We start from the raw sequence: 15,630 nt of genomic DNA on the forward strand, positions 1-15,630 counted from the left end.
AAGGGGTCTAGAATAGAAAGAGCTTGTAGTTCACTTACTCTCCTAATGATAGCTGTTAGGAAAGCAGTATTAAGGGTCAGGTCCTTAAGAGTTGCCTTGTGCATGGGTTCAAAGGGTGAGCCCATGAGCCTGGTAAGTACCACATTAAGGTCCCAGCCGGGAGCTGGGTTTGCTATCGGAGGGTGTATTCTCTTTACCCCCTCCATGAAGGCCTTGATAACTGGGACTTTCCACCATGACACCTTAAATTGAGAGGGGGTGTATGCAGAAAGTGCCGCTAAATGGACTTTAATAAAATTGAACACTAGCCCTGAGTCCAGTAAATGGGTTAGGTAAAGGACAATTTGGGTGGGAGAGCAGTGGACTGGGTTGAAGCTCTTACCTCTACACCAGATGACAAATCTCTTCCATTTGCTAGAATAGCAGTGGCGAGTGTTGGGTTTTCTAGCTTCTTTGGGAATGTCCATGCATCTCTGAGGGAGTTTTAAATGGCAAAATTGTATGACCTCAGGAGCCAGGCTGCTAAATTCATGTTCTGCGGGCATGGGTGTAGTGTCTTGCCCTTGTCCTGTGACAGCAAGTTGTACGGGCAGGGCAGTTTCACTTGTGGGGACAGGGACATCTCCATCAGGTGCGCAAACCATGGTTGGCGGGCCCACATCGGGGCTATCAGTATCATGGTACTGGTTCCTGGTGCATCTTGTGCACTATCTTGGTCAGCAGAGGAGTCCTGGGGGGGGGGAGCGTAAACAAATTTCCCTGACCATGGTATCCAGAGACCGTTCCCCTTGGAGCGGTTCTGTGGGTATCTGGAGGTGTAATCTAGGCATTGTGAGTTCTCCAGAGTTGCGATCAGGTCTATATCTGGGAAGCCCCATTGAGTGAAGACGTCGAAGACGATGTCTTCGTGTAACCGCCATTCGTGCTCTGAGGGCAGAGGGAAGTCTCTGCTGAGTTTGTCTGCTAGCAGATTGAGTTCCCCTGGTACAGGTTGTGACAATAGGAACATGTGTCTGAGAGCCCACTTCCAGATGTTCTGGGACAGCTTGGACAGTCCTGGAGAGTGAGTGCCCCCTTGCTTGTTGAGGTAGTACATGGCTGTGGTGCTGTCCGTGAGGACCATCACTGTCTTCCCTTGTAGGTGTGTCGAAGGCTTTTAGTGCCTTGAACACCGCAAGTAGCTCTAATAGGTTTATGTGCTTGGAAGCTACGCTCGGAGTCCAGACTCTGTGAGCAGTCTGATGGGATAGGTGAGCCCCCCATCCTGTGAGGGATGCGTCTGTGGTTAGAGTGGCTTCCAATGCGGGGGTGGCAAATGGTTTCCCTATTACCAGGTTTTCCTTTGACCACCACCGTAGCCAGAGAACCAAGGCCTGTGAGACCACCACTAGATCGTCCCATTGTCCACTGGCCTGACACCCTGGCTGTTGAGCCACTCTTGCATTGGGCGCAGGCGCGCGTGAGGTACCAAATAAATGCGTGACGCCATCATTCCTAGCAAGCGCATTGCTTTGCGTACCGTCACCTCTCGACCGGCCACATATTGAGGGATCTGAAACAGCATATTTTGGACCCTCTCGTTGGAGGGGAAGACGAGGCCGTCCTTTGTTCGAATTAGAGCCCCTAGGAATTGTTTGATTTGACTGGCGTCTAAGCTGGACTTCTTCTGGTTGATGGAGAAGCCCAGATGGAACAAAAGGTCTGTCTTCTGGGTGTTTGAGAAGCATGTCTCGTAGGACTCCCCTGTTATGAGCCAATCGTTGAGGTAAGGGTATACCGGTATGGACAACCTGCGCAGGTGGGCGCTGCCACTGCCAGTACCTTTGTGAATACCCTCGGTGCAGACGCTAGGCCGAAGGGTAGCACTCTGAACTGGTAGTGTTTGCCCTCTATCATGAACCTGAGGTATTTTCTGTGCGCTGGCAACATCAAAATATGAAAGTATGCATCTTTCATGTCTAGTGTCGTCATGTAGTCCCCCTGAGATAGCAGGGGAATTACCTCCTGTAATGTTACCATACGAAATTTTTGTGGTTTTACAAATTTGTTCGCTGGGCGCAGATCTAGTACAGGGCGCATGGTTAGGTCCTTTTTGTGTACAAGGAAGTACACTGAATAAATACCTTCCATTACCTGAGATAGGGGCAGACCTCTATTGCTCCTTTCTGTAGCATCTGTTCTACTTCTTGCAGGAGGATGACGAGGTGTTCTGGTGACAGGCGTCGTCCCCTTGAGGTCTGTAGGTGGGGGACTGATTGAACTCTATACAGTACCCGCGGGCTACGGTTGACAATGCCCACAGGTCTGATGTTATTCCCTCCCATGCTGAAAGGAACAATGTTATCCGGCCCCCAACCGGAGACGCATGGGAGGGGACCCGAACCTTCGGGTCATTTGGTGTTACTTGCCGGGGTGCCTCTGGGGCTGGAGCCCCGGCCTCTGCCCTTGCCACGGCGTTGTCCTCTTTGGTTATACTGGTTGCTGGTACCCTGATTAGAGGGCCAGTTGCCCGCAGTGTAATGCTGTTGCTGCTGCTGCTGCTGGCGTTGGCCACGAAAAAAGCACTTGTTCCCAAATCCCTGCCTGTTTGGAGGCTTTGAGATTTGGTCTAAGGTCTTTATGGTGTCGAATTCTTTCTTTGCATTTTCCAGTGCATCGTCCACTGCCCTTCCAAAGAGATTTGACTCTTCTATTGGTTTAGTAATGAGTGACGCCTGCGTTTCTGCCTTGAAACCGGAATTGCGAAGCCAGACGTGACGCTTCAGCAGAATTCCCTGCACCAAAGAACGGCCAGCAGTTTCTGCTGCATCAAGAGTTTTCTTAATGATGCTCTGGTTGACCAGAGCTCCTTCTGCAACTGTAGCCAATAAGCGAGTTCTTAGAGGTTCAGGGGCTTCTTCGATGTCCTGCTTAAGCTTTCCCCATTGAGCATCAGCGTAGCTTGCCAACAATGTATTATTATTGGCAATCCTAATTGAAAACGCTGCCGAGGCGGAAATTCTTTTGCCGAAGGCATAAAGCTTTTTCCCTTCTTTATCTGGGGGTGCCTCGCTGGTTGACAGTGGAACCCCAGCCCTCTTCCTTGTGTTAGTCACCACTAAGGAGTCTGGGACTGAGTGACCCCTGATATATAATGGGTCTGACTAAGAGGGTGAGAACAATTTCTCGATTCTTGGATTGACCCCTCTTACCAGCGCGGGGGTGGACAGTGATGGGGTGAGTCATCTCTTAACCGAGGCGAGGATAGGAATAGTTTGACTAGTGGGAGGTTTTTCTTTAATAATCCTTTCGACGAAATCAGTATCTGGGGTGACCTCCCTAGTTTCAACTTCAAAATGTGCTGCTGCCTTCCTCAGTAGCGCATTGAAGGTGGGCTGATAGTCTACTAGAGATGGGTTCCTGACCAGTGTGGTCTGAGGAGAAGAAGTGTCTATAATGTCAGGGTCTGTAGACCCTGATGGCGACTGCCAGGGCTGTAAGCCACCTTCACCTGGGTCCTCCTCGTAGCCCTCACCTATGTTAGTGTCATCATGAAAACCTTCTCCCTCTTGTTGGTCTTCAATATTCACAAACTCATCCTCTTCCTGGAAGTGAGAGTCCTCTTCAGTGAGGTCGTAAGAGTTCATGTCTTCCTGTAGGGGGTTAAAGAGCTTCAGGTATTTAGCCCATGGCCCCTCCTGGAGTACCTCCCTTGGGCTCTTGGGTGTCCCATTTTCTGGGATGGCCATGAACCTGTCTAGCTTGTCCATACATGACTGGAACCTCTCTGCAGTCCAGTAAGGTAGGCCAGAGCGGTCTGGGAGTGAAAAGGGAGTTCCTTCTCCCTGTAGTTACTTAGTTCTGTCCCAAAGCTTTTAAGATAGAGTCCCTTCGCCTTCTGAGAAACCCTCTCGCTGGCTAGGGGTCTTCTGTCGACGGTGGGAGCTGTCCCAGCCTACCCTCTGGCGTCCTCAGCGTTTCTTTGGCCTTGTGAGCGGTTTTCAACGTGTCATCCGTCTTTGACCGTCTTTAGAAGCTATACGCGCGAAGCTTTCAGCGATCAGCTTCTCCGTCGAGGGATCGCCCGCCATCGCGCTAGGCGGTGCCGAGTCTTTACTGGCAACGTACGCACTCTTGCGAGGCGCGTCGCCTGAGGATTTGGGGTTAGTGCCCTTATTTACAGAAAGCACAGTCGCCGGTCGCGGAAGCGGTGGCGGGGAGGGCTTGCGACCCTTACGGTCGGAAGACACCGGTGGGCCCGACGCCTCCGTTGACGCTATGGCTGCCTTCGTCTTTGACGAATGCGTGCCGTGGGGTTTGTGCTTATGTGTTTTCCCGTGTTCGTCCTTGTCGCCGGGGTGTTCATCCCCATAAGCGGGGCGTGAGCAGGGCTTGTCGGGGCCGGGGACGAACGACGAGGAGCGGGAGCGCTCCTTCGAGAGGTCTACAACCTCTCGAGCTGGCGAGGAGTCAGACCTAGACATCACATAGGCTGCCCACCTTTTGACCCTGCGGTCCTTAAAAGTTTTGGGTTTAAGTAATTTACAGGCCACACAGCCGTCCTCTTTGTGATCGAGGGGCAAGCAACGGTTACACCGTTTGTGCTTGTCCTTCCAGGTAAACTTGCCCTTGCAACGCGGGCAAAACCTAAAGGGCGTCCCTCTCCATAGCTGAGGGCATGAAATGTGATTATGACCTCGAAAGAGAGGGAGGGGAAAGAGAAAGGCATTCTCAGAGTGTTAACAAAGAAATGACCAACAACCCCACTCTCCCTACTTCCTCCGCTCGTCCCTCCGTCGAAGATCTTGCTCGGCGGAGAACAGCTTTGCAGCTACGTCGAGGGAGAGATCTATGTGTTATAGTTAATAATAATAATAATAAACGACCAAGGGTCGAGGAAATGATTTCGCAATGTCTCTCGAGGAGCTCCGCATAAAGGCGACCAATAACTGGGCGGAAAAAAACAATCTGAGGGACCTAGACGCGTGAGGGGTTGTGGGTACATTGCACGTCACTATAGGGATAGTGATACAGACACGCCTTGTCGACGTCCCCTTTTCGACTACTAAAAACAAAATGCAATACTCTGCGGTGACCACTGGATGTCGGACTATGCACAGCATGTGATTCTAAACAGATTAACAAACATCAGAAGTGTTCGTTCCTGCTACTGACTTTGACTAAGGGGGGGATAGAATTACAAAATCAAATGCTTCAAAAATACAATTGCATTAAGTACCAAAGGAGCAATGATGGGGTCGCAACTGACAAATCATAAAATTGCAAATAGCCTGGCTCCATTTTTGCCAAGTTATTGCTAAGAAGGAAAATCTTTAGATTAAATAGTCGGGAACTATGCAGGATCTGTCATCCAGGTGGCCAGGACACAGCCATCGCTTTTGGATCCAGTTCCTGGAAGGGAACCAGTGCGGGAGGATCACCTGGGTGAGGGGTCTTCGGGGAGTGGGAGTGGGGCTCCGGATTGTGAGACACGGTATCCCCTTCCCTGTATCACCTTCACCCCATCCTACCAGGTAGGATATTTAGGAGCTCAACCCATTCCCTTTTACAACACAAACACTTTCTCATGAACAGCCCGTGATGAGAGAAAACTGACTAACACCCGAGCCGTATACCGACGTGTCCCAATACAAATGTCAGGCAATTACTGACCATCACACACACCTGACTTCCATTACACTTTCCCACACGGATAAAAGGCGGAGCATGAGAGCACACTGAGTGAGGCAAAACACACAAGGAAACAGCAGTTCCAAGATGGCAGTGTAACACAATGAGAGAGATGTCAAAAAAGTAGTATCGCAAGGAGGGAGGTTCCCTTGACCTTTTCGACAAGGAACCTTTACTTTCATGAAACCTCGAAAATAGAAAGCGTGAGACTAGGAAACCAAGCTTAAGAATCCTGCATTGTGTGTCAGTTGTACCCAGGGCCTCCACTCTCGATAATCAAGGCAGGTGGAATCACCAGCTGCCGTGGTACTGTCCTTGGCTCTAACAACAAAGCAATGCCACAGCAAAATCAACACAGCCGGTGAGTTAGGGAGATCGATACAAGACCGTTCTGTGTTGAAACCAAGGTTGCAAGCGGCAACATTGTATGGAGAGTGCTAGAACGAACATTGTATGAAAAGTGTGTGATAATCAACCCAAGTAAAGTTGAAATGCAGATGAGTGATTGAACTTAGGAACCAAGATACAATACCTTTGACAACGGGGTCCGGCACTGCTCATTCGAAGGTCTCTGTAAGGTATCCAGCTGAGAGTTGACAAAAGTGAACGAGTGGCAAAGGATTGTGAATCAAAGTGGTCCTGCAATGGGTCAAGCAAAATCCAGTGCACAATCGAAAGTCTTCGATGTTGATACAGTAAGGAAAGTTGATGGCAAAGTAGATAAATTGGTCCAAGCCCGACAGAGGGAGACTGATTGTCAAAGTGGATCTGACACTGGCGAAGGGGGATCCGGGGTGAACCGTGAATCACCTGAGAAAAAATAGCACTAACGCTCGAGAGCAATAGCACGAGGATCCCAACACATGAACGTGCGGTAAAAATCTGAAGATGGCTGCCAGAGGCGGTGCTTAGGTAGAGGGCAGTCATTGGCTGTGGTCAGTATGACGCAGAGACCAGTGATTGGTTATTACTATGAAAGACAGATCAGAAACGAAACTGATACTGGTTTTTTCTTTACCGAGGATTCCCAGCCTGACGACGGGGAATATTCATGAGCATGTGAATCCATGCCAGACCCCATGCTGGAGAACTTTATTTGTTCCATCAGGCCCTCTAAAAGAAGAGATTTTTGGCACAGAAGTCCAGGATGCTGATGTTTTGAACTGCACCCTCATGCTAGAGAAGTCGGAGACACTGCTAAGCTCGAGTGTGCCGCCTTGTCCCGTGCTGAAAGTGTGGCGAAGGGAAGCCAACGGCTTGAATATCCTGACATATCATTTCTTGAACACTTTTCTTTTGCATAACATTGTTTCCCACAGTATTTGTATTTAGAGGTAAGGATTGGCAATAGGTTTATTAGTATAGGCCCTTTTATTTTGACATGATAACAATAGGACTGTATTATTATTTGATGGACGTAGCTTGCTCCCATCTTTAGATTTAGGATTAGATAGGTGTTTCTCAAACCCAATTAAAGTTCAATAAACACCCTTGAACTGTGGTCACTTGTGTGTCTTACTGTTGATACCATGCCTTCTTTACACATGCCGGTGCGGCAACAAAAATTTGACAACTTCAAAACAAGTAACATTGAGTTGGCTTTCAGTTTTTGGACAGGAGTACATCAACGTATGTGAAATTTGGTACATTTATGTAGAAATCTTCCGCTTTTGGTGCATTTAATACAATTTTTAGGGGAACGATGACAAATTATTTCAGTATATTAACAGATGGAGAAATACAAATAAAAATATACAAGTGCACACTTACATGTAAACCATATTGGTGTCCAAATCAACACACACCACATCTTGAGGTGGATCATAAAGGTCAAAATATCTTGAATCAACTCCCACAATGAAGGGAATGGGAGCGCTAAGCACATCTGCCAGGGACAGTGGACACAGCGGGATGTATGGACACTGCCACTGAAAAGGAAAGATCATCTGGAGGAAGAACAAAATCCAATGATTAGAAAAAAATAACCATAAAAACGAAAACAAGAGAACAAGCTAAACAAGAGAAGCAGCTTAAGTTTCCAAAAAACCCACACTTCTTTTGCATTAACGTACCAATGCAATGATTCCTTTGCATTCAATGAAAATGTAAATCTCATCAATCTTTAAACAGAAAACCCACATAAAAACAAACGCCTAATTTCATAACCTTATAGGAAGAGTTATGATAACTTCTCTACATTGCATTTGTGTTCAGCTTCTCAAAATTCCAATCGCTGCCGGGAGGTGGGGCTAGCCAGTGAGCAATGCATAAGCAAATCCAGCGAGATCTGGTGACTTCCACATATTTGAGCAGATAAGGGCATGCACTGTTTTAATATGCCTGGAGTGCCATCTATTGTGGCTTACACAGCACGGAGCCTACAATGCCGCTGGGGTTCAGACAGCGAGGGAAAGCATGCAGGATTTGGGGGGTCTCCAGGCCACCCAGATTGGAATAGTTCTATGACAGATTGTAATAGTTCTATAACCTAGCGATCACATGCCCTGGTGATCACATTTTAGCTTTGAGTTTGCAACCAATAATCATGGTGCATTAGACTTTCACATCATTTACAAGTAGACTCTAAGATGAAAGAGGATCTATAGCGATTCATTTTGTCCGCTTTAGCGTGCCCTCAATGTTCACTAATATGCACAGAGGAAGACCTATAAAATGAGTCTGACAAAGGGGGGAAAGGAACAGAAAGATATAAGGAACCAGGCTTCATCAGTGGGTCACCAATGTAAATCTACCACATTCATGGACATGCTGCCCCGGTTCCCCACCATAAGGAACCAAACCAAGTCTCGCTGACCATCAAAAATCGCTACTGTAACCAAGATCCATGGGTCAGCAGGAGCACTCAACAAGTATGGTATTGCTTTTCTGCTACCCAAACTAAAGCAGGAAATTGCAATAAGCACAAGCAACCCTTCTAAAGCTACTGGTGAGCAGGGGAAAAGAATGTCCATACGGGACAAGACTCACAGAAGTGATGTAGTTGCATTTTCAGGTACACAACCAGGAGCCACTGCAAAAGAACCCAACAGCTGCTAAATCAGATGCTGGCAGTAGCAGAGACACAAGATCGCGCAAACGACATCTCACGCAAAAATATTCACAATTTCAGGGTTCCAATATAAGAGTCCAAGGATGACCTGGAAACAAATGCCCATTATCTCATGTCTGAGCTACTTGGCAGGTACACAGAGGTGGATCTAACCCTTATAGACGGTTCTAATAATTCCAACAAGTGAAAAATCTGACTCCAGACACCCTTATCAGGGTCCACTTTGTCTGTGCCAAGTAACGCATTATTGCTAAAGTGATGGGGTTGGGAGGCATACAAACATAGCCAATTTTGATTGCCTCAAGTTAAGCTGTTTCAGGTTTTGGCCCAAGGAACTATTTTCAAAAGGAATGAATTGGGGAATGTTGCTACTTGGCTGTGGGACAAGAACATTTCCTATCAATGGGGCTTTCCTTTTAGTGGCCGGCTGCACCAGCTTGCGCCTAGATTAAAAGTACAAGTCATCATGGGTCTTAGAAAAGCTTTGGTGGGGTGAGCAGAGACTGAGGACTCAACTAAGAACAAACATTCGTCCACGGGCCACCTCTGGTCATCACAAGAGGCATAGGTGTCACTCGACAATGCAAAGAGCAAGATCTCGGGAGTCTGGAGTGGGCTTAAACATGGAGACCAGTGTGCTTTCTTCTAGGGTGAGCCTAGATATGGGATACATTACTCACCGTAATCGTATTTCTGATGCTTGTATCTGCTTAGATTCACATGCTGTGCATAGGCCGACATCTAGTGGAAGCTGCGGAGTATTACAGTTTGTTTTTCGAAAATCGAAAATGGGCGTCGACACAGGGCGTGCCAGTAATACTATCCCTAGTGTGACGTCCACTGTACCCATGATCCCTCACGCGTCTATGATCCCCAGATTGTGTTTTTCCTGACATGAGGTAGCATGAGGAGTAGCGTGAGTACAGATAGTCCAAGCAGATAGACAGAAAGGTAAGACTACAAGCAACCATGCGCCTTCTCTCGGAGGGGAGGAAGGGTGGGTCGCATGTGAATCTAAGCAGATACAAGAATCAGAAATACGATTATGGTGAGTAATGTATCCCTTCTGAGGCTTGTGGAATCTGCTTAGATCACATGCTGTGCATAGATTAGCGAGCAGTACCAGAAGAAGGAGGTGGGATGTGAGAAGGGTCATGAGCAAACAGGTGTCTTAGAACCGCTTGTCCCACTTGTGTATCTGTCTTGGAATGAGTGTCAATGCAGTAATGCTGAGTAAAAGTGTGAATAGAGCTCCAAGTAGCTGCTTTGCAAATGGTGTCGAGGGGAACATTTGCAATGAAAGCCAGAGTGGCCCCAATGCCTCTAGTAGAGTGGGCCCTTGGCGTAAAAGGCAGAGTCTTTTCAGAAAGAGAGTAACACAGCTGTATACAGTTGATAATCCACTTAGAGATAGCGCCCTTAGAGACGCGATCCCCCTCTCTGCCTGTAGCTATGGAGACAAACAGTTGATCTGTTTTCCTTAGCGGTCTGGTTTTATTTACATAGTATAAGACCGCCCTACGCACATCTAGGGTGTGTAGTTTCACCTCAGCCGAGCTTTGTGGGTTTTGGAAGAAAGCCGGAAGCTCGATGGACTGGTTTACATGGAACTTGGATATGAATTTTGGTGAGAACCTAGGGTGTGTGCGCAAAACCAGTTTGTCCTTGTGGATAGTAAAGAAAGGATCTTGCACTGACAGAGCCTGAATTTCACTGACCCTTCTTATGGAGGTAATGGCTACTAAGAAGGCCGTTTTATAAGTCAGGTGTTTGAGACTACTTTTATGCATGGGTTCGAAGGGGGGGCCCATGAGCTTAGCTAGCACCACGTTGAGGTCCCATCCTGGCGGTGGGTTGGAAATAGGAGGGTGAAGTCTCTTTACTCCTTCCATGAAGGCTTTAACCACTGGTACTTTCCACCACGAGACCCTGTTATGGGATGTGGTGTAAGCCGAGAGGGCTGCCAGGTGTACTTTCAGAGAGTTAAAAACCAACCCTGCATCCAGCAGGTGGAGCATGTATGTTACAACGTTGGAAGGAGTGCAATCAACCGGGTTGATTTGTTTATTCTGGCACCAGATAACGAATCTTTTCCACTTGTCAAAGTAACAGTGTCTTGTATTTGGTTTCCTGGACTCTTTTAGAATGTCCATACACCTCTGTGGTAATTTGAGATGTCCAAACTCTATGACTTCAGGAGCCATGCTGCTAGGTTCATAGAGTTGGGTTCCTGATGCACTGTTTGACCTTGTTGCTGGGACAGAAGGTTGTACCAGGCTGGGAGTCTGATGGGCTCGCACACCGCCATCCTGCGTAGGTGTGGAAACCATGGTTGCCTCGCCCACATGGGAGCAACTAGGATGAGCGTCATTGATTCCTTGTTCATCTTGTACACCACCCTCCTGATGAGAGGAGTTGGTGGAAAAGCGTACGCAAACATCCCTGACCAGTTCATCCACAGGGCATTCCCCTGGGAGTCCGTTTGGGGGAACCTGGATGCAAATCCTGGGCATTGTTTGTTTTTGCTTGTGGCGAATAGGTCTATAGTGGGGAAACCCCACTGAGAGAAGAGATCTTCTACTACGTCTCTGTGAAGGACCCATTCGTGTTCTTCTGGGAGGGAGTCTCTGCTTAGAGCATCCGCTAGGGAATTGAGCTCCCCTGGAACATGTTGCGATGACAGGAAGATGTTCCGTCTGAGTGCCCATATCCATATTTTCTGGGCAAGCTTGGACAGATTTGGCGAACGAGTCCCTCCTTGCTTGTTCAGATAGAACATGGCTGTCGTGCTGTCCGTCCTGATCTGCACCGACAAGTTTAGTAGATGGGGCTCGAACGCCTGCAGTGCTCGGAATACTGCCAGAAGCTCTAGCAGATTGATGTGGTTCTTGGCTACTGAGTGAGACCAGAGACCCTGAGCTGTGTGGTGGAGATGGTGAGCTCCCCACCCAGTCAGGCATGCATCTGTAGTCACCACTGCCTGTACTTTGGGATCGTAAAAGGGTTTCCCCTTTGCGAGATTCTCTCTTGTCCACCAGTGTAGGCTCTGTACGAGTGTTGGCGAAACGACCACTAGATCGTCCCACTGACCACTTGCCTGAGACCAATGTTTCGCCAACCATTCCTGGATGGGACGCATGCGCAGACGCGCGTGGGAGACCATGTAAATGCATGACGCCATCATGCCCAGTAACCGCATAGCTTTGCGTACTGTTATCTGTTGACCTGACTGATAATGCGGAATTTGCAGAAGTATATTCCGAATTCTTTCTTCCGAGGGGAAGGTCAATTCTTTCTGAGTATCTAGGATAGCTCCTAGAAACTGTTTTGAGGTGCTTGGCACCAGACTTGACTTTTTCTCGTTGATAGAGAAACCTAATTCGTGGAGGAGGTCGATAGTCCTCTGAATGTTTGACCTGCAGATTCCTGGGGTTTCCCCCGTTATGAGCCAGTCGTCCAGATAAGGGTACACTGGGATTGCCTCCCTGCGTAGGTGTGCAGCTGCCACCGCCAGTACCTTGGTGAATACCCTTGGTGCTGAAGCTATCCCGAAGGGCAGTACCTTGAATTGGTAGTGGCGACTGTCCACCTTGAAGCGCAAGTATTTTCTGTGCGCCGGGAGCATGGAAATATGAAAATAGGCATCTTTCATATCCAAGGTTGCCATGTAATCCCCTTTTTTAGGAGTGGGATTACCTCTTGTAGCGTGGTCATACGGAATTTTTGGGGCTTGACATACTTGTTGGCAGGCCGTAAGTCCAATACTGGGCGCATAGTTAAATCTTTCTTTGGCACAAGGAAGTAAGTTGAATAGATACCCTTGTTTACCTGGTGTCCTGGGACGAGTTCTATCGCGTCCTTTAGGAGCAGATTGTAGATTTCCTCGAGGAGGATCTTTTGATGTTCTAAAGAGTGGACTTTTTGTCTTGGAGGATGGTTTCGGGGACGTTGCAGTAGTTCTATACAGTACCCCTTGGATACCGTCGACAGCACCCATCTGTCGGATGTTATCCCTTCCCATGCCTGGGTGAAGCTGGATATTCGTCCCCCTACTGGGGTTGCATGGGAAGGGACCCTGAAATGAGCGTCACTGCTTTGGTGGAGGCGTGCCGCCTCCTTTACTGGGGCTGCCTCTGCCTCTACCACGTCCTTTTCTACTAGCCCTACCATACCCCTGGGTAGACTGTTGTGAGTTGGTGTTCCACTGTGTACCCTGGGTGTGGGAATAGCCATTTCCTCTATTGGAATTTTGGCCGCGTGGGCGACGAAAATTGCCGTTCCCTCTTTGGTTAGGTGGTTTTGTAGTTAATTGGCCAAGGGATTTGAGGGTGTCGAATTCCTCCTTAGCGTTTTTTAGAGCGTCCTCGACTGCCTTTCCAAACAGGAGATCACTTTCCACTGGTTTGTCTAAGAGTGCAGCTTGTGTTTCTGCTCTGAATCCCGACTGCCTCAACTAAGCATGTCTTTTGATGACAGTCCCCTCTGCTATAATTCTACCCGCATTGTCTGCGGCGTCCAAAGTTGCTTTTAAAATGCAGCCTGAGACGTTTCTTCCCTCTGCACAAATGCGAGATAGCTGGCTCTTAAGGGGTTCGGGAGCGGAATCTATTAGTGCTGCAACTTCTTCCCACTGATGGCAGTTGTAGCTGGCCAACAGTGTGGTGGAATTCGCGATTCTGGTTTGGTAGGCTGCCGTGGAAGCTACTTTTCTACCAAAACCATAGAGTTTCTTACTTTCCTTGACGGGGGGGGCCTCCGAGGAAGATAATGGGGTTCCAGCTCTCTTGCGGGTGTTAGTTACGACTAGAGAGTCTGGCTTAAGTTGGCCTCTAATATATAGAGGGTCCGACTGGGCTGCTTTAAACAGCTTCTCTACTCTCGGGTTTACAGGTCTTGTCAGGTTTGGGTTGACAAGGGATGGTGCTATTCTGCGTTGAATAGATTTCAGGATGGGAATGGTCTGGGCTACCGTCTTCCTTTCCCCTATTAGTTCCTCCGCGAAGTCCCTCTCTTCTTGGACACCTTGTGTGTCTATGTGGAAGTGGTTAGCTGCCCGAGAGAGCAGTTCATTCAGGAGGGGCTGATTATCTATTGGGGAATCAGACACTGGGGCTTCCCTTTCGACTGGTGAGTCCATTCTGAAAATATCTGGGCTATTTTCTGGCTCATCCTCGTCTTCGTCCTCCCCGTAATAATCTGACACTGCGAGATCTTCTGGTGTCTCAAAATCCTGGCCCTCTATAAGGGAAGAGTCTCCTTGGCCTGTAGGGAAAAGGCAAGAATAGGGTTGGACCTCGAAGGGGTCTGAAGCCTTTAACGGTGTCTCGACCCGGGGCCTTTTATTTGAAGGGATAGGGTCCCTTGAACCTGAGGGAGAAGATTCCTTAGGGTTTAAAGCTAGGAGTTGGTCAGGGTGTCTTTCGAAGAAATTTGCTAAGGAGGACATCCTTGACATTACTCTGTCAATGTCCTCGCATGACCAGAGTTTTGAGCTTGGGGTGACCTTGCTGGAACTCTCTATGGACTGTCCCTGAGAAGACTTGGACGGGGAAGTCAGTTCTATTGTTGTGGGGGATTGCAAGGGTTGTTTCCTTTGTTGCTTACCCCCTTCCCCGTGGGTGGAAGTGTGTTTACCATTTCCCTTACCTTTCGACGCCTGGCGTCGAGGATCGGAGGTGGAATCCCTGTGTTTTGAACTAGGCTTCGAAACTGGGCCCTCCTTACTCCCAAGTGATGTACCCTTTCCCTGGGGTGCAGGCTGGGGATGGAAGTCGTGTTCGTCTCCGGACGAGTGATCTTCCGTGATGTTAATGGGCGAGGCACTATGTGCAAGTGTGGAGGCTTGCCTGACGTCGTGCGGCGACCTCGACCGGGACCGCCCAGAGGACGTCCTTTCGGACCGCTCCTTCTGTGCCTCTTTCCGAGGTTTCGACGACGTCGAATCTCGGGTGGATTTTTTGTGTTTAGCGTGTGTATGTGTAACGCTCTTGTCGCCGGGGGACTTCCCCATAGTCGCCGGGACGGACGACCTTCCGAGGCCGGGGACGTGCGTTAGGCTGTCTTTCGACGCCTTGGTGCCCTCGCCGTCCGAAAGTCCGGCGTCGCTGCCGTCGCTGAAGGTACCCTCCGCCTCCATAGCTGCTAGCTTGGCGTGGTGGGCCCAACGCTTGGTGGAGCGGTCCTTAAGGGTTTTGGTCTTAAACCTGCTACAGGCCCTGCAACCCGCCTCGGGGTGGTCTCTGGGCAGGCAAAGGTTGCACGTAGCGTGCTTATCTACCCAAGGGTATTTCTTATTACACTTGGGGCAAAACTGAAAGGGCGTACCCTCCATACGCGCCTGTGGGCAGCGGGCAAGTGTGTGTAGGTAAGAAGGTGTCTATAACCGAGTGTGGAAGTGTACCACCCCCCACTCTCCCTACTTGTAGGGCCGAGGCCAGCGGCCCAGGCCCGAGCCGAGGCGGAAGCCTCAAGGCCCAATCCGTCGGGTTTCGACGTTGATCTCCTCCCCGGTTCGGCGTCGAGATGCTGATCGACGTAAGGGTGACAAACGGGGCAAATTAGAATTAGTTTTAAGTGCAAATATGGCAAAGCCAGGGAACTCTGATGAAGTGCTTCCGACCAGAATGGCGGAAAAAAACAATCTGGGGATCATAGACGCGTGAGGGATCATGGGTACAGTGGACGTCACACTAGGGATAGTATTACTGGCACGCCCTGTGTCGACGCCCATTTTCGATTTTCGAAAAACAAACTGTAATACTCCGCAGCTTCCACTAGATGTCGGCCTATGCACAGCATGTGATCTAAGCAGATTCCACAAGCCTCAGAAACTAGTTTATAAAATTGTTCCTCTTAAAAGGTTCCTTGAATGTTTTGTTGTACTGCAATGG

At 48.9% G+C, this 15,630-nt stretch overlaps 1 protein-coding gene across 4 annotated transcripts in view; it reads right to left on the reverse strand.

Annotated features, from left to right (window-relative positions):
• The window catches only part of DENND4C (DENN domain containing 4C), a 2,555,958-nt gene that overhangs the window by 1,619,190 nt on the left and 921,138 nt on the right, over positions 1 to 15,630 (reverse strand). For all 4 annotated transcript variants that reach the window (XM_069625964.1, XM_069625963.1, XM_069625962.1 and 1 more), the window contains exon 10: positions 7,441 to 7,616. In XM_069625964.1, the coding sequence (XP_069482065.1) occupies positions 7,441 to 7,616 (176 nt within the window). The remainder of the gene's footprint in view (positions 1 to 7,440; positions 7,617 to 15,630) is intronic.

Source organism: Ambystoma mexicanum, chromosome 6p (assembly GCF_040938575.1).
Source record: "Ambystoma mexicanum isolate Mex_15411 chromosome 6p, UKY_AmexF1_1, whole genome shotgun sequence".
Taxonomy (NCBI): Eukaryota; Metazoa; Chordata; class Amphibia; order Caudata; family Ambystomatidae; genus Ambystoma; species Ambystoma mexicanum.